The following is a 26,462-nucleotide window of genomic DNA, read 5'->3' as shown; positions in this document are numbered from 1 at the left end:
TTTCAAGTGCTCAAGTTGCTTCTTGTCAGGTATTTTGACACAGCCCCTTTAATAAAAAAAAATTCTCTTGGGATTCACATATTAGGGAGATCAGAATACAATGTCTGAACATAAATGAAAATTACAGTAATACAGTTGGATTTCCCACAACATCTTAATTTAAGTATGGCAAATAAACTACGAATACATATATTTTTCTTTTGATTTGTTTTTCAAAATTCTATTTCAACTAGACCACACACATAAAACTTCAGAGGATTTCATCATCCACTTACTGATAACAAATACATATGGACATAATACATATCAATATGACTTTGTGTCATATCCATCTAAAAAATTTTAAATGTCTTTAAAGTAAGTACAAAACTGTGACTATATATTGTAACCTTGTACTGCATTTAGTAAAATGACTTAGGAAACAGTGCATAAGAAATTTCAAATTTCATATGGTATGAAAAATGCAGGCTTTGGATCACAATATCAGAGACAAATTTGGTACATGGCTATTAATAGCAAGTGACTCTGAGACAAAAGCATTCAACAACACTAAGGGAAATAATTTCTAGTTATTAAAATAGTTTAGTCACTCCCTAAACAGACAGTAATGCCATTCCTACAAAAAGAGTACCATTACAACTAGACTATCATCTCTGATACAAACCCCAAAATGTACACAGTCCAGAACCACTTCTTTTTTCCTTTCTTTCCTTTTTTTTTCTTTTTTGGTTTTTTGAGACAGGGTTTCTCTGTGTAACAGTCTTGGCTGTCCTAGAATTTGTTCTGTAGACTAGTCTGGCCTTAAACTCACAGCTACCTGCCTGCTTCTGCCTCCCAAGCGCTGGGATTAAAGGCATATGCCACCACTGCCTGGCCAGAACCCCTTCTTAAAGCTCATCACAGAAACACAAATAGTTTTAAATTCCTGTAAGATAAGGCCTCATGATTTGGAGAAGGTTTCTGGATTCTCAATAAATTATTATACAGTAAAAATTTAATTCTTTTTTGAATAATATCCAGATAGGTTTTTAAAACTAAAATCATAATCATAAAATAAATCATAAACTAAAATCTTAATTTAGTTTTTTAAACTAAAATCAAGCTGGGCGGTGGTGGTGCACGCCTTTAATCCCAGCACTCGGGAGGCAGAGGCAGGCGGATCTCTGAGTTCGAGGCCAGCCTGGTCTACAAGAGCTAGTTCCAGGACAGGCTCTAGAAACTACAGAGAAACACTGTCTCGAAAAACAAAAAAAAAAACCCTAAAATCAAATAAACTAAAATCATAATTGAGTATCATTTATCTGACAAAAATTTCAAAATCTGACCATACAAGGTACTTATATAGAATGACAGTATATTTTTTCATTTATTTATTTTAGTTTTTCAAGACAGAGTTTCACTGTTTTAGCTCTGGCTGTCCTGGAACTTGCTTTGTAGACCAGACTGGACTAAAACTCACAGAGATCTGCCTGCCTCTGTGTTGCAAGGAGGCCGATTGTTGGTTCCCAGCTGTTCAGCCCCAAAATAATCACACAGAAACCATACCATTTAAATCACTGCTTGGCCCATTAGCTCAGCTTTTTATTTGCTAGCTCTTACATCTTAATTTAACCCATCTCCATTAATCTGTGCATCACCACAAGGTTGTGGCCTACCGGCAAGGTTTCAGCATTTCTGTCACCCACAGCAGCTCCATGGCTTCTGACTCTGCCTTTCTTCCTCCCAGCATTGAGTTTAGTTTTCCCTGCCTACCCTATCAATAAGCCAAGGTAGTTTTCTTTATTAATTAACCAATCATATTCATAGCATACAGAGGGAAATCCCACATCACCTGTCTCACAAGTGCTGGGATTAAAGGTGGGCACCACCATTGTCCAGCGACAGTATCTTTTTTATTCATCTGACTAATATAAATTTCTACAATTACAGAGATTATGTGGCAATATCTGGTAGAGTTAAAAATATGAATATAACAGACGTCAACCTCTTCTATCCCTCTGCTTTTACTCTAGGGAGAGTCTCACAGATGTGCTTGAGAAAGCATGAAGGAGGTGGCTCACACCTGTAATCTTAGCACTTGGGAGACAGACACAGGGCTGCCTTAAATTTGAGACCAATCTGGTCTGCATACACAGAGAGTTTCAGAACATTTAGTGCTATTCAGTGAGACCCTATCAGAAAGAAAAAAAATGGGGATTGAGAAAGAGGATGAATATGAACAAAAAGTCTCACTGAAGTAGTCTTCCTAATAATTAACATTTTGGAAATAACCTAAATATCCATCAGTGGATAAATGAAATAGAGATTTGTTACAATGTCATGCTGGAACATGATACAGCAGTTAAAATGAATCAACTAGAAAAGTGATTCTAAGTGCAAGTGACCTCACCAACAATGGGACATTTTGCAGTGTCTAGAGACATTGAGGTCAAGGGAGAGGATTACTGGCCTCTAGCAAATTTAGACCAGGGATACCACCAAGCAACCTGTGATGGAGAAGGAAGCCCCTCATAAAAATTTATCTGGCCACAAATATCAGCAGGACAGGCTGAAAAACTCTGAACTAGAGCCATGAGCAACAAGGTGAAACCCCAGAATTGAGAGAGAAATGTTTTAGGAGACAAAAATGTAAAACCATAAAACATTTTCTGTTCTGTTTACATGTACATATATATTGGAAGAAATGGGATGGAAAAGAGAAGGAGCGTGACTGTAGAGGAAAGCAAAAGAGCAGTTCAACTACTTAGGTGATCAACTTCTTAGGCTGGATAGTGGACACGTAAGTATGGTATAAGGTCTCCTCTTTCTACAGGCCTCTCATTATAGTTTTCTGTGAGTTTTTTTTTTTTACTTTATTAAAATACTGAGTTTATTTCACATGTATATTTGTCTCCCTACCATTTCCACATCTGACCACCACTATTACTATGTCCTATCATAACATTCCATACATACTTAAAACCAAGTAAAGGGTGGAGCTCCATCCTTGAAAACTAAACAGGCATTTTAGACAACACATTCTTGGCAATGGAACCTGGACAACATTTATCAAACACAGTAGGGAAAGTTCTCACTTTGCATTATAAAAAGGACAGCCAGATATATCAACTGTTACAGAAATTAAGTAAGACGGAATATTTCAAACTGTTTAAACCATTTTCTTAAAGAGACTTCCTCCACTGCCAGAGATCTTGGATAGCCTCCTGGTCAGTCATCCGGAAGCAATTCTTCACATAATTAATGAACTTGGCTTCGACTTTGGGAAGAGAGCCACCTTTTTCTATACTTGCTTGCATTTTTGCCTTAATGTCTTCTACAGAACTAGGTCCTTTTGGTGTTTTAGGGGTTTTTTCCTGTTTTTTGAAGGACTCTTGACCCTTTGATCTTGGTGTTGATGGTTTTAAGTCTTTTCCATTTTGGTTTGATTTTTGTGCATTTTTGGCTGGGGTATCTCGTACAGATTTCTTCACTGGAACTTTTTCTTCAGCTTCCTCATCATCAAAATCATCATCATCATCATCTTCATCATCCTCATCATCCTCATCATCTTCATCATCATCCTCATCAAGTTTTACTTTTTTCTGTGGAACCTTGTTGCCACCTCCAGGAGCAGATCGCTTTCCAGACATACTCAACAGTTTTACATCCTCCTCATCTTCATCTTCAGACTCTGCATCTTCCTCTACAGCTACTAGATGCTGTCCACTAATGTGCACAGGCCCTGAACCACACTTCAATCTTAAGACCACAGGAGGTGTTATTTCAAATCCCCCAAGAGAAACTGTTGGCTGTACAGACATTTTCAAAGTTGCCAGTGTTACTTTAATTGGACTGCCTTCATAATTCATTGCTTCTGCCTCTACGATGTGTAATTCGTCTTTTGCCCCAGCACCTAAACTAACCGTTCTTAGAGATAACTGGTGCTCATTCTCATCATTATCCACCTTAAAGTGATAATCTTTGTCGGCTTTTAATTCACAACTGAAAAGGTAGTTCTGAGGCCTTAGAGGGCTCATGTCCATGTCCATGGAGTCTTCCATGAGGTGGAGGCGCGTTCTTCGGTGGTAGAGAAGTCGGACGGAGGGCACTGCCTGCTGCTCCTCAGAACAGGCACGCAGGACGGAATCACGCCAGGGACGAGTTTTTTTTTTTTTTTACAAGATCTTGCTATGTATATCAGATTGACCTCAAATTCACTATGTAGCACAGGCTGGCTTCAAATTCACAGAAATATCCTCTTTTTTTGTTGTTGTTGTTTTGTTTGTTTGTTTTGTTTTTCGAGACAGAGTTTCCCTGTAGTTTCTAGAGCCTGTCCTGGAACTAGCTCTTATAGACCAGGCTGGCCTCGAACTCAGAGATCCGCATGCCTCTGCCTCCCGAGTGCCGGGATTAAAGGCGTGCACCACCACCACCAGGCCGAAATATCCTCTTCTTTAAGCCTCCTAAATGTTGGGACTACAAGCATGTAGCACTCTGCCTGACTCCCAACTGTTTTTTTTTCTCTTGAGACAGAGTTTTATGTATTCCAGGCTGGCCTCAACTCCCAGGTGGTCTCTGTCTCCCAAGTACTAGAGGTGTAAGCATGCAATAGCACGCCTGACTCCTTACTGTTATTTTTTTTTCTTGAGAAAGGCTCTTATTATTTAGCCTAGGCTGATCTCAAACTCATGATCCTCCTGCCCCCGACTATCAATATAATGAATTTTTAAGATAGGGTCTCATATAGTACCAGCTGCCTAGAACTCAGAGATCCTACCGCTTCTGCCTCCTGAGTGCTGGGATTAAAGGGGTGAGCTACTATGCCTGGCTCTATAATAATTTTTACAGACAAAGGGCCATTTTAAAAGAAAACAGTTGAAGAAGATGTAGGGAATGTAGAAAAATTAGAAGTTACAAAAACTGAAATATAATTTAATTAGACTGAAAATTATACTGAGATAATTAACAAATAATTCAAAGATATAAGTAGCTCAAATCACCCATTTCTATAACAGCAGAGCTATACAAACATGCCTGCTTTGTTAAATTTTAAAAAGTCTGTTTAGTTAAACACATGGATAATTTCTAGCTGTGCAAACAACACTGAACTAGTTTGCCTCCAGGGTAGCAACACAATATTTCCAAATCGACTGAACTTTTCCTACCCATTTGCTTTCACTGGAAATCACTACCACTGCAATGTAAACAGACAGCAAAGGCCCTACCCTCTGTTATTATATATAACATCCCTTTACTTTAAATTGTGAATGCTTTCAAAGGGAAAATTAATCCTACTATATAATCTGTTTTCAAAATAATTAGTGCTAATTTTCTTTAATCAGACAACTGTCATTAAGAAGGACTAGGATCCAGATGAAACAGGTGGAGTATGTAAAGAGTGTGCTTTAATATATAATTGTTCTTTTCATGTGGCCATTCTTACAAGATTAGGAGTCAATACTAAAAGAAATATTAGTAAAGTCAAAACAGCATAGAACATTTGCTTTACTGGCTATTTTATGACTCTTACACTAGTCAGAGCATCTGCAAATAATCAGTCATACAACAGCAATATGTGTACCTCAGATTCCTATAGTACTGCATAGCTGAAAACTTTCACATACATATCTCAACAATCCTGCTATATAATAAGCAAAGTGGTAAACTCCTTTAGAATAAAGGAGCTAAAGCTCAGATGTACTCACACAGACCAGGTCAGGAAGTAATCCAGGGTTAATCATAGCAACAAAATGATTAACTTAACAGGGCAATGTTTGCAAAAGCCATAAAGCAAAGCCAGACAAAAATGAAGCAATATGGAAGAATGCTTGAAAAATATTAGTACCCTGCAAAGAAAACAGATGAAGACAGGTTCCCCGAAAATTGATAAGTATTCTTCAGGTCTCCATGAACCTTTCTATCACAAGCTAAACAACTGCTGCCATGCCAGAAGACTAGAAGGAGAGTGAATGTTTCCAGTGTGGGTGACAGGGCTTTAGCCAGGGCAGCTATAATCCTCAAAGGTGGAGGGAATCAGATCGAACTGCTTAACATCATGAAAGAATCAATCACTTTCCAACCCTTAAATGTGGACTTAATGCAGCAGTCTTAGATTCTAAGAAAAAAGGTGGTTGGAATGTATGCCCCTATCAAAACAATCATCGGAGTCAAGCTTGCCAGATACAACTTGCAGGCAAATTCTAAAGACTTCCTATAATAATAGATTTTTTCATTGTTTTTCAGTTCTGAGTACCTCATCATTAATCAACACAACTAGTCCCCAATATAGATTTCTTCAACGGGAAACATCTACTTTAAAATTTTAGTTCTAAGGCAAGGCAGTATTCCAAATCATACATGCAAATGAAAATTTTCATACATACATATGAAAATTAATACTGGCAAAATTTAACTATTCATATAAAGTTGAAAAAAACCTATATTTCATATTTGTTGGTTGGTTGGCAAAAAGTAAAGTATAAAAATATAATAGAGCCAAGTGTGGTGGTGTATACCTTTAATCCCAGCACTTGGGAAGCAGAGGCAGGTGGATCTCTAAGTTCAAGGACAACCCATTCTACAGAGCAAGTTCCAGGACAGCCAGGGCAATTATACAGAGAAACCCTGTCTCAAAAAACCAAAAGGAAAAAAAGGAGTTTTTTTGATCCTAAGGCTCAGGGATGATTGCAGAAGATGGTAATGGAAAGACTGTAAAGGCCAGAGGAACAGGAAGTTTGCTGTGAAATTGTATCTCCTAGAAATGTCAGAGAAGCTATACCCAAGTTTCACAAACACGACTGCTTACAAAAGAACTGAAAAAGGATGACACCAATCAACATGCCAAAGTGGAGAGGGGAAGGCCCAGGAGGTCTCAAGCCTATACAAAAAATTCCAGGCAACTAAAGAATACTGAGTGTGGGGGAAATCGTCATCCCCAGGGAAGAACACACCAGTTGGTTATGCAACACCAAATAGTCGGCCCTGGAAACATACATACAAGTAACATTATACAGACTGAGCAGGTTGTATTTATGTAACTAGTAACACAAAAAAATCAAAGAGGCCATGATTTAAATGAGAACAAAGGGGCACATGGAAGGGACTAGAAGGAATAAAGAGAAAGAGGAGTGATGTAATTAATTATATTATAAGCTCAAAGAATAAAAAAAAACATTTTAGAGCATTTTTGAACCCAGGGCTTTGTACATGATAGGCAAGTGTTATTCTACAACTGAGCTATAGCCCCAGCCTTAATGGTGCTAATTATTTAAAAGTCTTGAGCTGAAGAAATGATTAAACAGTTAAGAGAATGGCTCTTCTTCCAAAGAAACTGGGTTTAATTCCCAGCATCCACATGGCATTTGATAACCATCTGTAAGTCCAGTTCCAGAGGATCTGATGATCTTTTCTGGCCTCCACAGGCACAAGACATGCAAGTAGTGTGCAAATAGATAGAGTGACAGACAGACAGACAGACAGACAGACACACAAACAGACAGACAGACAGCACACATCTAATCCCAACACTTGGGAAACAGAGGCAAGTGGATCTCTGTGAATTCGAGGACAGCCTGGTCTACATACTGAGACACTATCTCAAAACAATAACAAAACAACCAACAGAGTAGTATTATACTAAAACAAAAACAATTTAAAAATAGGTAAATAGGACTGGAGAGACGATGATTCAGTAGGTAAAGTGCTTGTTGCACAAGTTTAAAGACCTAAATTCAATCCAGATTATCCAAGTTAAAATGGCAAGCATGCCCATCATAGTAACCCACTCCTTTAATCTTAGTGATTCCAGAGGCAGAGGCAGGCAGATCTCTGTAAATTCAAAGCCAGCATAGTCTACATAGAGTTTCAGGCCAGCTAGGGACTACACTGTAAGATCCCATCTCAAAAAATAAATGGAGAGAGGAGGAAAACAAGTGCAGTGAATTTAACTCGTAAACCTATCACTGAGGACGCTCACTAGCCAAATAGCTTAGCCTTGTCAGCAAGGCCCAAGTTCAGTGAGACACTGTCTCAAACAACAGGTAGAAGGAGCTTAAAAAAAACTGCACTCTAAATTGAAGTAAGTCTGACCTCCATATCTCACCTGTAACAGGGTGGCACAGACATACATTAAAAAAAAACTGGGCCAATGTCCTAAAAAAAAAGATATACGCAGGATAAATAAATATGTACAAAGATGTTCTTCCTAGTATTCTAGAGGTTGAGGCAAGAGAATGCTGAACTTGAAGGCAATTTTACCTCCATAACCAGACCCTGTCTCAAAAAACAAAGTTTGGCTGCTTCCTTAATTTAGAGGACAATGAAAAGTCTAGGACCAGTGGGAGGCCAGAACCTTTGCTTTTTCCCAACATACAGACCAAACACTGAAGAGGATGATGCAAATGCCTATATATCAAGCCGCTCTGGAATTCCCTTAAATACATGGAGTAATTTCAACAATTCCATAAAATATTTGTAGGAGGTGTATGGGTGTGTTCTCTTTTTTTATTTTTATTTTTTTTTGGTTTATTTTTTGATATTTAAAAATTTCCATCTCCTCCCCTCTTCCTTCCCCTTCCCTCCCCTCCCCTCCACCCATATCCCCCCCCTCCCTCCCTCTTCAGGCCAAGGAGCCATCGGGGTTCCCTACTCTATGTTAAGACCAAGGTCCTCCCAACTCCCCCCAGGTCCAGGAAGGTGATCAACCAAGCTGAGAAGGCTTCCACAGAGCCTGTCCATGCAGAAGAGTCAAAGCTCAGAGCCTTTGTCCTTGGCTTCTCAGTCAGCCTCCACCGTCGGCCACATTCAGAGTGTCTGGTTTGGTATCATGTTCCATCAGTCCCAATCCAACTGGAGTTGGTGATCTCCCGTTAGTTCTGTCTCACCGTCTCCATGGGTGAACGCACCCCTCACGGTCCTGACTTTCTTTCTCATGTTCTCTCTCCTTCTGCTCCTCATCAGGACCTTGGGAGCTCTCTTGTAGGTGCACAGTGGAGGCCTGAAATCTACTTTAGTTATTATCTTTCACTCTCCACCATAATTTTTGAAGACAAGATCTCTTGTTGAACCTGATCACCACTATCTTGGCTATAGTTGGTCAGCAAGCTTTCAGATCCTCTGGTCTGCATCCCAGAACTGAAGTTAAAGGAACAAGACCCCATGGCTGGCATTTTTGTGTGTTCTTGAGATTCAAATTCAGGTCTTTATGCTTCCATGCAAATACTTTACTCACTGAGTCACTGCTCTAGCCCCTAGAACTGCATAAAAAACATTTGAACAGAAAAACTGAACAATGATAGTCAAAATGAAGAAAAATAAATTCTACAAAAGATGAACTGATGAATGAAGACCAATCTAATAGTGTGCAGTACTCATTTATGAAAGCTGGTGGAAAGAGCTAATTCAATATTTTGAAGAAAATGATATATTTACATGTTGTTTAACCAAAAAATGTTAAGTCAGGCCTTCCAAAGAAGACAGGACAGGCTGCAAAGTCTTGAAAACAAAACAAAACAGAAAGCACTACACATGAAGCACTGGATTCCTAGCAGTGCATAAACCAACCAGGCATGGTGAAGCATACCCTTAACTCCAGCACTAGGGAAGTGGAAGCCCAAGGTCATCCATGAGTACATAATGAATTTGAGGCCAGCCTGGACTACATGAGCCTGCCTTAAGAAGAGAAGAAAATATAACTTTTGTTATAACAACCACAAAAAAATCCCAATTATAACTAATGTTATAACACTCCAGCAGTAGCAGTGGTAGAAGTCCCAAGAAATCCAGTGCTAGTGAAAAGGTCCTTACCACTCTCTTCCCAGGGAATGACTTTGTTCTCTTCTAGCTTCACTGGGTTCTCAAGCAAGGTAAGACGACCATCCTCCATGTTTATTCTGTAAGCAATCTAATCACCCATCAATACATTCCTTTTCTGGTTAGGTGAGTGAGCACTACTTTGTGTTGCTGCAAACAAGAACCATGCCTAATACACAAGCAATAAATAGCAGGTGTCCATTACAAACAAGGATGTAAGTCTACTTTCATGTAAAGAATATGTTCAGGATATATTAAACGAGAAAAAGCAAATTTCACTCTGTTAAAAGTTATCTTTTTTTTTTTTTTTTGGTTTTTCGAGACAGAGTTTCTCTGTGGCTTTTTGGAGCCGGTCCTGGAACTAGCTCTTGTAGACCAGGCTGGCCTCAAACTCACAGAGATCCGTCTGCCTCTGCCTCCCGAGTGCTGGGATTAAAGGTGTGTGCCACCACTGCCCGGCTGTTAAAAGTTATCTTAAGCAACCTCTAGCAGTTTAGTGGATGGTCTGGCTTCCATCACTGCAGGCTCCCATAGTGTGCTTAACTTCTAGAGGCTGTCACTTGAACACACAGTCCTCACTCTATCACAACTATCAGCATGCTAACAATCAGTTGTGCTTGACCTTCAAGCTCTTTGTGTCCACTAATCTCATAGTTGTACAATTTAATTAAATATTATGTAAACTGTTAAAATAAGAACATAAAAGATTTTTCCCTATGAAAATAAAGGTGAATGCTTTAGGATAAGTTCATAAAGGTGAAGAGTAAAGTTATTGCCTAAATATCTGTATAAAGACAAACTTTATAATCTAAAATAAGTCTGACATCTTTAATTTGCTTCCTTTTATTACAGCAGTTCTCAACTTGTGTTTTTTGACCCCTTGGGCAAACCTCTATCTCCAAAAATATTTATATTTTGATTCATAACAGTAGCAAAATTACAGTTATGAAACAGCAATGAAAAAAATGTTATGGTTGGGGTCACCATAACATGATGAACTGTATTGAAGGGTCACGACATCAGGAAGGTTGCCAACCACTGTTTTAATACAATCAAACTAAAAACTGGCAATCTGGAATGAAACAATCAGTATGGTTTATACAAGAAAGAAAAAGATGGGTGCTGCAGAGATGGCTCAGAGTTGTTGTCAGTGTTTTCCGTCCTGCCCAGTTCCCCCAGCTGTTAAGTCCCAAAGAATCACACAGAGGTCTACATTAATCATAAACTGATTGGCCCATTAGCTCAGGCTTCTTATTAACTCTTATAACTTATATTAATTCTTATCTGTGTTAGCTACATGGCTCAGTACCTTTTTCAGTGGCAAGTCCCATTTTGCTTCTTCAGTGTTTGGACAGAACTGCAGAGGGAGCTTCCCTCTTCCCAGAATTCGCCTGTTCTCATTGACCCGCCTCTACTTCCTGTCTGGTTGTCCTGCTTATATTTCCTGCCTGACTACTGGCCAATCAGCTTTTATTTAAAACATAACTGACAAAATATAGACAATTGCCCCGCACCACAGAGTGGTTAAGAACACTGGCTACTCTTCCGGAGGATCCACGGTCAGTTCCAGTACCTACATGGTGGCTCATAAACTTCAACAGCTCCAGACTTAAGAGATCTGATGCCCTGTTCTGGCTTGCCTAGACACCAGGGACAAACATGGTACACAGACATATATGCAGGCAAAACACATAAAATAAAATAAGTAAAATTAAAGTAACTAAAATATTTTTAAAAAAATAAATAAAATTTCTAAAGGATCTATATACAAAGAAAGGATCTTGGACCTACATATAAATATTGTTAAATAAATGAATGAATGTTTTAGGTTTTTAAAAAAGTGACTAGACTTAGCTAGGCATTTTGGCACATGCCTCTAATTCCTACACTTGGAAGGTGAAAGAAGAAGGATCAAGAATCCAAGGTTAATCAGAGCTATACAGTATGTTCCAAGCCAGTCTCGGCTACATTATATTTCAAAATAGGAAAATCTTGGTGCTAGAGAGACAGCTCAGCAGTTAAAAGCATTTACTACTGCTCTTGCAGAGAACCCTGGTTCAGTTCTCAGCACCCACATGATTGCTCAAAACCATCTATAACTCTAGTTCCTGGACATCTAATGCCTTCTTCGCAATCTCCAAGGGCTCCTGCACACACATGGTGTACAAAATATCATACAGATTCACACATAAATACAAATAAACAACGTTTCATTTTGTTCTTCTCATCATAGAATTTCACTTCATTTTTGTTCTATAAAGTCATGAACTGAAATAGCCTCCTATAAACTATAACAATCAGTATGTTATACTACTGATTTTCAAGTTGTAGTCATTCAGAATACTCAAAAGTAAAATGATTTTCCTCATATACAGGTTTCAATGATATCTGATCTTTCTCTAAAAATATTTATAAGTTGTAGTAAAAATTCTATTTCCCATGCCGGGCAGTGGTAGGACAGGCCTTTAATCCCAGTACTCAGGAGGCAGAGACAGGTGGATCTCTGTGAGTTTGAGGCCAGTATGTTCTACAGAGTGAGTTCCAGGACAGGGTCCAAAGCTATACAGAAAAAAACCTGTCTTGAAAAGCCAAAAAAAGTAGTTTCTTTTTAGAACTGAAAATACACACACGCACGCACGCACGCACGCACGCACTTCATGCACATGCACACCACATTATCCATTTATCTGAGAAAGTCAGTACCACTGAAGTCCTCATCAAATTATTTAAGGTGTGACCTTGTTTGCTCTGTTTTATTTTCTTTGGGTTATTGCTCATTTTCTAAATCTGGCTGATGATCCTTCCTGCCGGCTCTATAAGCAATCTAATAGCCTACCAATAAATTCTGGTGAGTCAAAACAAATTGGGTTGGATGAGGCAAAACCTTTGTGTTCCTCCTACCTTTAAACTATTGTGAATAATGCTATAATGGATAGTTGCATATAAATATCTGCTCAAGTTTGTTTTTCATCTGTCTGGTGTATGTCCAGATGAGAACTGGTGACTCTTGTTGTAACTGTGCTTAGTTTTTAAGGATCTCCCACACTGTTTTCCACCATGACTGGGCCATATTACACGTTACCAAAAATGCACAGGAGTTCTGGCATCTCCATGTCCCCATCCATGCTTATTATATCCTGGATGCCATGTAACATGCTTTGGTTTTACATTTCAGAAATGTCAAAGAAAAATGAATAATCAAAACTAAAATATGACCAGGCATGGTGGTGCATGCCTTTAATCCTAACACTCTGGAACTCTGAGTTCAAAGCTAGTCTTGCCTAGTTTACACAGTGAGTTCCAGGCCAGCCAGGTCTATGCAGAGAAACCCAGTGTTAAAAAAATAACTAAAATATGAATAAAACACAAAAGAATATTTGATTATAAGTCATTTCCTTGCTTATATAACATAAATATAAACATTACTTCATTTATAATATAGTTTATAATTTTTCTTGATAATTTTTGTCTTATTTGAAATATGGACTATATAGCTTGGGTTCACCTGGAACTTGTTACATAGTCCCAAAATAGCCTTAAATTTGTAATCCTCCTGCCTCAGCCTCCTCCATAAAGCTAGAATTATAGGTGTGTACCACCACAAACACATTATTATAGTTTAAACATGAAATATAATAATAGCCTTGAACTCTAGTTCATAAATGATTAATGAATTAGTCCAATAATTTGGAATGAGGTCAAGAGGATCAGGATAAAAAGACAACCAATGGCCATCAGTGACTGGCTCCAGCTTTGTACTTATTTTCAGTGGATATAAGAAACAGAAATGCTGTGAATATTCTTTCTACTAGTTCTTCAAATGTCTGGCTTGCATTTAGATTTAAAAGCATTTCTCTAAAATTTCTTCCAAAAGTAACACAAAGTAGTAAATACAATATTGTGCTTTCAGCACTAGGAAATAATAGTGAAATAACAATGAAGCTATACTGACTGTGAGTACAGCAAAGTAAACAGACTAGTTAAGGTGATGTGGACAATATCTGGAATCTACAAACAACTAACTTAGCACCCTTAGCAAAGTAAACAGGCTAGTTAAGGTGATGTGGACAATATCTGGAATCTACAAACAACTAACTTAGCACCCTTAGCAAAGTAAACAGGCTAGTTAAGGTGATGTGGACAATATCTGGAATCTACAAACAACTAACTTAGCACCCTTAGCAAAGTAAACAGGCTAGTTAAGGTGATGTGGACAATATCTGGAATCTACAAACAACTAACTTAGCACCCTCAGCAACCTGCTCTCTGCTACAAACAGCAATGCGCAAACAAAGCCAAACCCATTAGAATAACAGCAAGATTATTAACAGACACTAAAATCCGAGAACAGCTCAGAAAGAAGAGTAGATTATTATACTTAGCAGAAGGATCCTAATGAAGGAGAACTAAAAAGCTTTCATGATTGGCTAGGTGTGGTAGCACACTCTTTTAATCCCAGCACTAGAGGCAGAAGTTATAGGACAGTCTGGTCTATGTAGAGAGCTCCAGGACAGGCAGGGCTACATAATAAAACAAGTTCCAGGACTAGCAGGACTACTACAGAGAAACACTGTCTGGAGAAACAGCTTCATGATAAACAAGGCTTCTCTTCCAGAGGACTTGGGTTCAATTCCCAGCACCCACATCTGACACCCTCACACAAACATACATACAGACAAAACACAAATACACACAGCAATAATAAATAAATAAAATAGTTTTAAAAAAAGACTGAAATGATACTCCAAACAAATCGAGCTCCAACAACTATACTAAATCTGTCAAGGAAGACCTCAAACCGAAATTAGTAAGAAATAAATCAAATTTAAAAGGTCATATTATCAAGGAGACAATTTACCAAGAGGAGGTAATGATTCTAAATATATACACATCAAATACTGGCATACCCAATTTCATAAAAACAAACACTACTAGATAAAAATGCACAAATTGACTATAACACAGTAAAGTGTGTGACTTCAATGCCCCGCTTCTACCAACAGACAGGTAATAGATAAAAAAAAAACCTGCTGTAATACCAGCATGTAACAGGATAATACAGAGGAATCATAATTTCAAGGTTAATGTTGGTTGCATAGTGAGATTTTTTTAACGGACTATGTAAACAAACTATAAACTAAAACAATGACATTGACTTAATCACTGTTCCACTGCTATGCAGAGACACCATGACCAAGGCAACTCTATAAAAGAAAGCATTCAACTGAGGACTTGCTTACACTTTCAGAGGGTCAATCCATTATCATCATGGCAAGAAGCATGGTGGCAAGCATGATGCTGGAACAGTAACTGAGAGCTACATCCCAACCTGCAAGCAGAGAGAGAAAGAGACAGACAGAGACAGAGGGACATAGAGAGACTGGGCCTGGCAGGCACATTTGAAACCCCAAAGCACACCATTAATGATACACTCCCTCCAGCAAGGTAACATTTCCTAATCCTTTTCAAAAAGTGCCACTCACTGACGACTAAGCATTCAAATATATGAGCCCATGGGAGCCATTCTTATTCAAACCACCACAGATATCATGTTTCTTTGCTTACTGCATTGGCAAGAAATTAAAAGAACACTAATGTTAGGGTATAGAAAAATATTTTATCATACTGTTAATCAAGTCTAAATCACTATGGCCTTTTTGACAAGGGAATTTTGTAAGACAAACACAGGATATGTACATGACTCAGCAACTTTACTGAAAAGAATCTAACATACAAAACTACTTCATAGATGTATAAAAGCAATAGGGATAAGCGCATTTAAGATAGCCCACACTTGTAATTCCAGGCATGAAAATCACAACTTCAACCCACCCTGGACTATATAGGGAGACCCTGTCTCAGAAGAGAAGAGAAGAATGAGCTGCAGGCTCTTTGAACATTGATCATTAAACATGCACATGTGCACACTCACACACACAGAGGCAGAGAAAGCCATGTGTGGTGGTACACACATTTAATCCCAGCACTTGGGAGACAGAGACAGGCAGACCTTTGTGAGTTTGAGGCCAGCCTGGTCTACAGAGTAAGTTCCAGGACAGCCAGGGCAGAAACACAGAGAAACTCTGTCTTTAAAAAAAAAAAAAAAGCTAACAAGAAAACCAGTTCTCTAAACAGCCGGCTCAAGGGCAGCTTAAGCTACAGAAAACCTTGTTTCAAGGAAACCAAAAAGGGATGGGGAGATGGTTCAGTCAGTAAAGTGCTTACCACACAAGCATGAATGTCTGAGTCTGATGCTCGGCACATACATTAAAAAGTCACACCCAACAGCAGCATTTATCTGTAATTCAGTGCTAAGGAGACAAAAACAAAGGATTGTGGGACTCACTACTTTGGGGAGCTCCAGAGAGATCCTGTCAAAAAATAAAAATAAAAAGGAGAACTGAAGATAATAACCTACATCAACTCTGGTCTCTTTGTGCACATAGGGATACATGCACACACATAAAAGGAAAAAAAGAGGGGAGAGGACTGGTTAGGGCTGGAGATGACTCAGCAATTTAAAAGGGTACACATTGCATTTTCAGAGGACCCAAGTTCAGTTCACAACACCCGTCAGGAGGCTCATAGTCCAGAGGATCTGATGTCCTTTTCTCACCTCTATGGGTACCTGGACTCACATGCATACCCACACAGAGACAAGTATATATAATTAAAAATCAAATAAATCTTTTAAAAAGAGAGGGAGGGCTAATAAAAAAGAATTCTATTAGTGTTAGACTAAACAGTGCTGAGCACTAAAATAATTAACAGAAAGTTACTTAATAATCTTTAAATGTCTAACATTTTTAGAAGCAGGGTCTCATGTAGCCCAAGCAGACTACAAATGACCTACACATCTAAGAACAGCCTGATCTTCCTTTCTCTACCTTCATAGTGCTGTGATTATAAAGTCCTCTACCAACTCCAGTTTCTGTGCTGCCACAGAGTCAACCTAGGGCCTAATACATCAACCTAGGCAAGCACACTACCAACTGAGCTACATTCCCCTACCCCTATGTAAGGTTCTTTAACCTTAAATTTCTAACAGAAGAACAAAAGAAAAATAGAAAAATTGTTTTCTTCAATTATAGGAAAATTTAAAACAAGAAGATGCAACAAAGATTACAATTACTTTTCAAAGCCAATGAAAATCCAGTTGTAATGAGAAGCAAGAAGCAGCCAGATTATCAGATGTCTGATTGAGAATCTTACAGATCAGAGGAACACACCTCATATTCTACTTTGACTTTGGCAAAGAAACCTGTAACTAAGAATTAAATCATCTCCCAAACAAGGAATGCATGCAGTCTATAAAATGGAAAACAAAGCATAAAGAAGTTATATGAGGGCTAGAGAGGTGGTTAAGAGCACTGGCTGCTCTTCCAGAGAACCTGGGTTCAATTCCCAGTACCACACGGCACCTCGCAGCTGTCTGTTCCAGAGGATCTGACATCTTCACACCAATGCACACAAAATAAAGTTAAATAAATTATTTTCAAAAAAGGTGTGCACCTCCAAGTGCCCAGTTTGTTTTTAAAAAGTTATATGAAACCCTGCACATTAGCAATCATGGAGGCTCATATGTTAAATGAAGATATGAATTAGAATATGATGGTTTGGAGTTGGGAGAGTATTCTTTTTAATAAACAAAATAAACATAGCTATATCCTCATCCTCATTATAAAGATAATTTATATGTAGCCTACTTAGCATGTTTTATCATTCAAAAGAACTTGAATACAAGAAAAAGACAGAAGAATCCATTCCTAAAGTGTATTCTAAAGATATAAATTTTAAAAATTCCTTTATATTTTTATTTACTTATTTTATGTGAATGGGACTGTGAGCAAGCATGACATGGCATAGGTGTGCCAAGTCAGTTCTGGGACAAAACTCAAGTATTCAGACTTGGCAACAAGTATCAAACCAAAGGAGGAATAGAGATGTAGCTCAGTAGAGGAGTGCCTAGCTAGTGAGGCCTCAGGTTTCATCTCCAATACCACAAAAACAAAACAACTTTGTCTCAAAAGAAGAAATACTGACCTGCCATTTTATAAAGTTCTTATATGAAGACTGGGAACACAGCTCAAAGTTAGATCACTGGACTAGCATGTGCAAGGCCCAGGGTTCAATCCCCAGTACTGAAAAGAATTATTTGGTAGTCCATTGTGTATGCCATATTTTATATCCCTTTTTGATTTACATTTAGGTTATTTTCAGCTCAGTCCTATTCCAAATATTGTTTCAAAGAATATCCTTGTATATAGTCTTTATTTTAGATAAAATTTCTAGAAGTAGAACTGCTAGGCCATAGAGTACCTACAATACAAATGTTGATAAACAGTGTCCAACTGACCTTAGAAAAAGTATGCCAATTTATATTCCCTCTAACATCTCATAAAAGTGGTTAGAGCCAGATGTGGTACATACCTGGAATCCTAGCACTTGAGAGGTTGAAGCCAGAGGATTAGTACAAATTAACTGCCAGTCTGAGCTACATAGTAACACCCTGTCTCAAAAACAAGAGGATGGAATTCAGGCAGTGAAGCATGCCAGTAATCCTAACAATGGGAGAGCAAGGAAGGACAATCCCAAGTCTGAAAGCAGCTGCAGCAACATAATGAGATCCTACCTCAAAAACAGTAATTCATCTCACACACACACACACACACACACACACACACACACACACACACAGGTTTTTGTTGTTTTGGGGACAAGGTCTTACTGTGTAGACCATGCTGGCCTTGAACTCACTGAGATTCACCTCCCTCTGTGCCCCTGGTACCGGGTTTAAAGCTGTGTGCCACTATGCCCAGCCCGGATTAGTACTTGTAAAAGCTTTTGCTACTGCTACCAAACCATCCTCCAGAAAGAGGCATCTCACCGGCTAGCAGTTTAGGAAGAGTACCTATTTTCTCACATTAATATCAATGTTTTAGCCTGGTGACTCCCTGCACTTGGAAGTCAGGCTTCGGTAGATCTCTGTGAGTTCAAGGACAGCCTGATCTACAAAGTGAGTTCCAGGACAGCTAGAGCTGTTACACAGAGAAACCCTGTCTTGGAAGGAAAAAGAGAAGAAACCTAGTACTGTATCACAACTATTATGGACAAGGAAAAATATGTTTTTATTTAATTATTTTTAAGCTTTGTCAGTCTGTTATATGAAAAATGTCCACCTATTGATCTTTACCTCTGGTAATTAGACTTTCTGAAAATTTGAATTTCTGCTATGGACTGCCTGTTTATTACCATTATGTACTTTTTGTTGTTTTGGAACTTGCTACATGACCAAGCTAGCCTGAAATTCACAGAGCTCTCACTTGCCTCAGCCCTAACTACTATAATTAAAAGTGTGTGCCACCATACCTGTCCTCCACCATGAACTTTTAGCCCTTTTTTAAAATTAGCATACAAAGCAATGGATTTCGTTCTGGAATTTTTATACACACTTTGTTGTTGTTGAGCCTCCTCCCTTGTACCCCTATCCTAACATCCCCCTTGCTCCCACTTTCACTGAGGGGAGTCTCTCCACTTTCATGTCACATGTATGCTGTTATCACCTCTCTCTTTCCCTTAAGACCTTCCCCCCTTCTCACGGCCCTTTTCTAGTTCCATGACCCATACTCACATACATAAATACTTAAAATTAGAGATTGTATGAAGGCATATGTGGTGTTTGTCTTTTGGAACCTACGTAACCTCACTGAATAATACAATTACCAGATCCGTCCATTTTGCTGCAAGTTTCATGATTTCAATTCTTTTTCTAACGGAATAGACTTCCCATTGTGCATATGTCCCATATTCATCTGTTGATGGACATCTAGGCTAATTCTAGTTCCTATCAGTGAAAGGTTCTCGAAAATTAAAAATAGAGCTACCATATGAGCCAGTTACAGCACTCTTGGGCAAATATCCAAAGGACTCCAAATCCTACCACAGAGATACTTGCTCATCCATGTTTACTGCTACACTGTTCTTTTAAAAAAAATATTTATTTTTATTTCATTTGCACTGGTTTTTTGCCTGCAAGTATGTCTGTATGAGGGCATCAAATCCCTTGGAACTTGAGTTAAAGACAGTTGTGAGCTGCTATTTGGGTTCTGGGAATTAAACCTGGATCCTTTGGATGAGCAGTTAGTGCTCTTAACTACCGAGCCCTCTCTCCAGCCCCTGCTACACTGTTCTTACGAGTGTTTGCCTGATATAAATATGGAAAATGCCTTTGTCACATATACTCCTCATGCTCTGAACAGTTTGTTGTTTATCTTTTTATCTCTTTCTGGGTTCTTTTCTCTTGTGCAGCTTTTTTTATTTATTATGTATATAGTGTTTTGTCTGTCTATGCTTGCTGGCCAGAAGAGGGCACTATTACAGATGGCTGTGAGCCACCATGTGGTTGCTGGGAATTGGACTCAGGACCTCTGGAAGAGCAGTCAGTGCTCTTAACCTCTGAGCCATCTCTCCAGCCCCCTCTTGTGCAGCTTTTAACTTATATCATGACTCTGGTATAATTAGAAAGGTTGTTCCTACCCTAAGCCTATATTAATAGTTTGCTTATACTTTCTTCAGTTCCTTTTGTACTTTACACTTAAATACTAAACTCATCTAGAATTTGATTTAGTTTAGGTACATAACATAGGTAACTTTTCCCATTTCACATCATTAACTGGTTATCCCAGTCATTTGCTAAGTGAGATAGGTTTTTTTCTCCCTATCTGAAATGCTTTCACTATTGCATATATGCTAAATTCTCATTTATAGTGAGGTCTATTTGGCTGTGTCTTTGCAGCTGGACAGATGGCTCAGTGGTTAAGAACATATATTAGCCTTCCTGTACACCAGGGCTCAATTCCCAGCACCCACATCAAGTGGCTCTCAACAGCCTACAACTCTAGTTTCAGAGTATCAGGCCCCAAAAAACTAGGGACAAATGACAAAATGACTAGGGACAAATCTGTGGTACCTATTAGCAAACCAAAGTGGAGGCTGGCTTCCACGCTCTCTCACCATCACAAATGCCTATTACAGAGCCCATGCGCCTAGCTCTTCTCAGCCTAACCTGATGTTCACCAGCTCTTGGACTTCCCTTCTCCTAGATTCCCCTGCCATTTTGACCACATGCTCTCTTGGGCTTCTCTCCTGTCTGTCTTCCACTTTTCTCTTCCTCTCTCCTCTCATACCTAAGTCAAGTCTGCTGGTCATGTTCAGTTTCTCTCTCTCTCTCTCTCTCTCTCTCTCTCTCTCTCTCTCTCTCTCTCTCTCTCTCTCTCTCTCTCTCTCAGCAGAGGCGGGAGGATCTCTGTGAGTTCGAGGTCAGCCTGATCTACAAGTTCCAGGACAGGCTCCAAAACTACAGAGAAATCTTGTCTCAAAAAAACCCCCCAAAATAATAATAATTAAAAAGAAGAATGTAAGAGTCAAAAGGGATGGAGGACACCAAGAAAACAAAACCCTCCAAGTCAACATGATCAAAGTTATTATGAGACAGAGACTGAAGCAGCATGCACAGAGCCTGCTCGGGTCTGCACCAGGTCATCTGTGTGTGTGTGTGTGTGTGTGTGTGTGTGTGTGTGTGTGTGTATATAAATATATAATGGCTTCCAGTTTAGTGCTTTTATGGGATTCCAGAGTGTGGGAATGAGTGGGTCTCTGATTCTTGTGCCTTCTTTTAGGCTCTTTTCCTTCAATTGGTTTGCCTTGTCCAACACTATATGATACCATTTGTTTTATCTTATATTTTATTTTATTATATTTTTATTATTATCCTTTAGAAGTCATCTTGTTTTCTAATGAGAGACAGGAGGAAAAAGGGTGTAAGACTAAGAAGGGGATAGGGGACAGGGAGAAAAGGAGGGAAACCAGGAAGAGGGGGGAGGGGGACCACCAAAATTTCCCCATGTTACTCCTTTACTTTATAACCAATACCCTGAAACCACAGCACCCAGTGTTTTCCTCCTTAGTTTTGCTTTTCTGGAATTGTCGTATAAATGAAATTTTGTACAACGTAGCCTTTTGAAGCTGGCTCCGCTCATTCAGGAAACTGCGGTGTTAGAGATCAATGACATAATTGCACAATCAACAGGTAGTTCCTTTTTTTATCAAAGAGTAGCATACCATGACATGGAGTACAACAATCCGCTTATCTAGTTCCAGATGAAAGAAGTGGCTTGTTTCCAATTGTGGTGACTACTGCTAAATAATGGTGCGATCAACATTTGTGTACTGGGTTGTTTTATTAAGTTTCTAAAGCAGGGGCTCAAAAGCATGGATAAGTGTGTTTACTGTGAGCTACAGTCCTAGCAACCAAGTATAGCTTTTTGGTGAACCTAAGCTGTCATATCTCTTGGCAGATACCTAGAAGAAAGACTCATGAGTCACATATACAGGTAAGTGCATAAGAAACTGCCAAAAGATGTTCTGCTCAGTGGAAATATTGCTTTTTCTCTCCCACCCACCAGCAATGAATGTTCTAGTAGTTCTGCATCGCTGCCAGTTTTGCTTCACATTTTACACAATCTAATAATTAACTTGTGTTTTTTAAAGGTACTTTATCCTTAGGATATTCTTAGGGCCATAATAAAACTGACCAGAGAATACAGAAATTTCCCATTTGCCTCCTATCATATATATAATCTCTCCCATTATCAACTACCATTATGGTTTTATTTTCCTTTTTTAATTTATTTATTTTTATTTTATGTGCATTGGTATTTTGCCATGGGTGTCAGGTTACTGGAACTGGAATTACAGACAGCTGTGAGCTGCCATGTGAGTGCTAGGAATTGAACCTGGGTCCTCTGGAAGAGCAGTCAGTGCTCTTAACCACTGAGCCATCTCTCCAGCCCCATTATCTTCTTAATATCTAAGTTGCATATGTTTTTTAGAGACAGGGTTTATCTGTGTAACAGCTCTGGTGTTCTGAAACTTGCTTTGTAGACCAGCATGGCCTCAAACTCACAGAGATTCTCCTGCCTTTGCTTCCTGAGTGCTAGTATTAATGACATGTGCCACTACTGTCTGGCAATCTATTTATTTTTCCTTTGCATTTGATATTTTGTCTGCATGTATGCTTGTTCACCATGTGCATGCAGTGCCCAAAGATGCCCCAGAAGGGAGACAGATCCCCCAGAATTGGAGTTACTGAGGGTTGTGAGCCGTGATGTGGATGCTGGGAATCAAACCTGGGTCCTCTAGAAGAGTAGGCAGTGCTCTTAACTTCTAAGCCATCTCTCTCCAGCTTTTATCTAGCAAGTTTTAAGTGATTTGTTATCACAAACAAGTAGAAGTGCTAATACAGCCATCTAAAATTTACTGAACTGCTAAGAACAAAATAAATTCTGCAATACTTCAAATGCATACTTGCTAAAGAGAACTCAAGGCAAATATGCCTATATAGAGAGACTATCTTCAGTTGTGATTACACGGACAACGTGCACATGATCCTATAAACAACTCCTCGCTTCCTGTAAGTAAACACTAATGAAACTCACTGGGTCACTTAACATGAAAGTAGGGAGGAAACTAATTGGAAAGGGGAAAGGGATCTGCAATAGTGGGAAGGGGACAAAAAGGAATAATGGAAGAGGATCTAATCAAATGCACTATAATACAGTTTGAAACTGTCATAATGAAACCCTTATGTATAATAAATATATGTTAATAAACATAAAAGGTGAAAAAGAATATATAGAACATGTATACAATGGAAGATTAAGCTTTATTTTTTAAAAAAAGAGCTCACTATTTTCCATGCCATTCATGAGGTAGGAGGACTTTTGTCAAGTGAAATAAGCCAAGCATAGAAAATAAAATACACCATAATCGAATCAACAAAACTGAATGTACAGAGATAGACAGAGAAACAGTAGTTCCTAGGGGTGGGTGATGGGAATGTGGAAGTCAGAGATGCACAGTCACAAAGGCACAGGAAAGGCACAGTGTGAACAAGTCTAGAGTCGCTGGAAAACAGGAGGATCTAGCAGCACATTTGTCTTGAATGTGCATTTGCTTCACTATGGTAACCTTTTAGCAGTTCACATGTGTATTCCACAGAAAAACCCATTTTTTAAAAAAAGAAATCATAGAAGATCTCCTGAGTAAATTGGGAGCATAGCCTTGGGGGAGGGTTAAAGGGGAGGGGAGAGGCAGGGAGGGGAGCAGAGAAAAATGTAGAGCTCAATAAAAATCTAAAAAAAAGAGAAAAAAATCAATGCTGGGCACACCTTTCATCCCAGCATTTGGTAGGCAAAGGCAGGACAACCTTTGTGTTCAAGGCTAGCCTGGTCTAGAAGTTCCAGGACAGTTAGAGAAACCCTGGGTGGGATGAATCAAGCCAAATTGTCACGGACAATAATATTTAATATTTTGGATATTTCAAATGCATATTTAGGGTGGAAAAGCCTAGTATGTGCATGGTGTCCAACCTCTAACACTGAAAACAGAATAAAGTACAAATTCATCATGATTTACAGGGAGAATGTTGTATCCAGAATGTACTCCTAAATTCCGTGGTTTGGCAGTTTAAAGTGTTAGCTTGGCTTTAAACCTGGGTCAAATGGCTAAGATGCCTATTTGGTATATCAAAGCAGAACTGGCCACCAGGTTCTCCCTGCACACCTCAGCCCCTACCTGTAACAGGACCCTCCTGGCTGGCATACCCCAACCCCTATCTCAAACTCTCGAGCCCAGGGCGTTGGTTTGCTCTTCCCTATATAATCCAGACATTTTAGTTACCCACTCTCTTTGTATTTTGGGCCTCCTGGCTACTGCACCTGGTTCCCCGCTCCACCTTCTCCCTATCGTTCCCAGCCCCCACCCCCATCTGCAGAAGGTCATGACCACTCTGGACTCTCCCAGACATCCTTGCCTCTACCTACGCTCTGCCTTTTATCTACAATAAACCTCCTACACCATACCTAGTGCAGTCATGTAGCAGTCATGTTCTTTCTTTTTCCTTTTGATTTATTTCCATTCAGAAAGTACCAGCATGAATTTTATCATCTCACAAAACTACTTCTACTTAAATCAGCTGACATATTTCTTACAGTAGCCTTGGTAAAGATGTGCCTGGCCTACAAGACAACTGTGTTCCCTGTTGGAGAAGCAGTTTCACAAGGTCATTTCCTGCCTGTAGTCAGTATGCTTTAAAGGATGAGTTGACACCTTTTAAAATTCACCTTTTTGTTGTGCAGGCAATCCCATCCAGAGCCCTAGGACCCTGCCCTAAGATGGACATTTTGAATTCTAAAACCCTGTGGGGAATAAAGCTACAACTAAATTCCAAATGTTGAATAACTGAAGTATTGGGGCTAGAGATGGTTAGCGGTTAAGAGCACTGGCTGTTCTTCCAGGGGACCAGGTTTCAATTCCCTACATGGTAGCTCACAACTGTCTGTTCTAGGGAATCTGACCCCCTCACACAGACATACATGCAGGCAATATACACCAATGCGCATAAAATAAACATAACTTATAAAAAGTATTTGAAGTATTTGTTTTGATTTGAGACTGGGTCACATTCTGTAGCCCAGATAGGACTAGAAGTCATAATTCCCACCTCAGCCTTCATAGTGCTGGGACACTACATAGGACATGTCCTCCAAAGCCTGGATTGAAATAAATGTGTAAGGTACTTTTGTACTGTGACTTTTATTTCCATCTTTTATGAATACTACAATACATGTACATGCATATGTAGACAGAGACAAATATACACATATAGACAGGCTAAACTAACAACTTCTTATTAAAAACTAATTCTGTATAATGTTTTCTCATTGCTAACACTTCACTTTGAAAGTGATGTGACATTATTGTCATACAGGTCTTCCATTTGTTTGATTAGAATTACCACAAGATATTTTATATTATTTGTGGCTATTGTGAAGGGTGTTGTTTCCTTGATTTCTTCCTCAACCCATTTGTCGCTTGTATATAGGAGGGCTACTACTGATCTTTTCGAGTTAATCTTCTATCCAGCCACTTACACAAAGAAATTCAGTCTCAAAAAAAAACCATTAAAAAAACAAAAAGAAATTCATTTCGGACATATAGGCACAGAGAAAGATAAACCAATCCAAACAGAGAATGAGAAAGTATAATAGTAGCCACCCTCCACACCCAAGAGTCTCTGATCTCAAAATCGCCAGTGGATGCCTGAAGGCACAGACCATAATGAACCCTAAGTATACCATGCTTTTTTTCATACAGACACAAATTTAATAGCTTTCCTAGCTTAAGTAAGCATTTATCATGCACTGTGGGGGAGATGGCTTCATGGTTAAGTGTACAGGCTGCTCTTCCAGAGGTCTTGAGTTTAATTACCAGCACCCACAAGGTGGCTCACAACCATCTATAACTGTAGTCTCATGAGATCCAATGCCCTTTTTCTGGTGTGCAGAGATGCATGCAGACAAAGCACCTATATAAATAAAATACACAATTTATTAATTAAAAACTAAATAAATAAAATGTAACAGGAAAAGGAGCTGGGTTTTTTTTTTTACAGTTTCACAGACCAAAAAAATCTCCTAATGTATTTTTAATGCTAAAAATTGTATTTATTTTTCTTTATATGAGCATCAGATCCCCTAGAGCTGGTGTTACAGATGGTTTTGAGTTACTGGGCAGGTGCTGGGACTCAAACTCAGGTCCTTCAAAGGAAAAGC

General features: G+C 38.9%; 2 protein-coding genes across 2 annotated transcripts in view; both read right to left on the bottom strand.

Annotated features, from left to right (window-relative positions):
• Window positions 1-26,462, bottom strand: part of Atp7a (ATPase copper transporting alpha) — a 107,700-nt gene that overhangs the window by 66,919 nt on the left and 14,319 nt on the right. The window lies entirely within an intron of this gene.
• Window positions 2,845-4,119, bottom strand: LOC119804805 (nucleophosmin-like). Its single transcript, XM_042054379.1, has one exon. It carries the CDS (start codon window positions 4,038-4,040, stop codon window positions 3,162-3,164), a length of 879 nt encoding a protein of 292 aa, XP_041910313.1. The 5' UTR covers window positions 4,041-4,119; the 3' UTR covers window positions 2,845-3,161.

This window comes from Arvicola amphibius, chromosome X (genome assembly GCF_903992535.2).
Source record: "Arvicola amphibius chromosome X, mArvAmp1.2, whole genome shotgun sequence".
Taxonomy (NCBI): Eukaryota; Metazoa; Chordata; class Mammalia; order Rodentia; family Cricetidae; genus Arvicola; species Arvicola amphibius.
The sequence above is the reverse complement of the archived record's forward strand: the minus strand, read 5'-3'. Positions and strand labels throughout refer to the sequence as shown.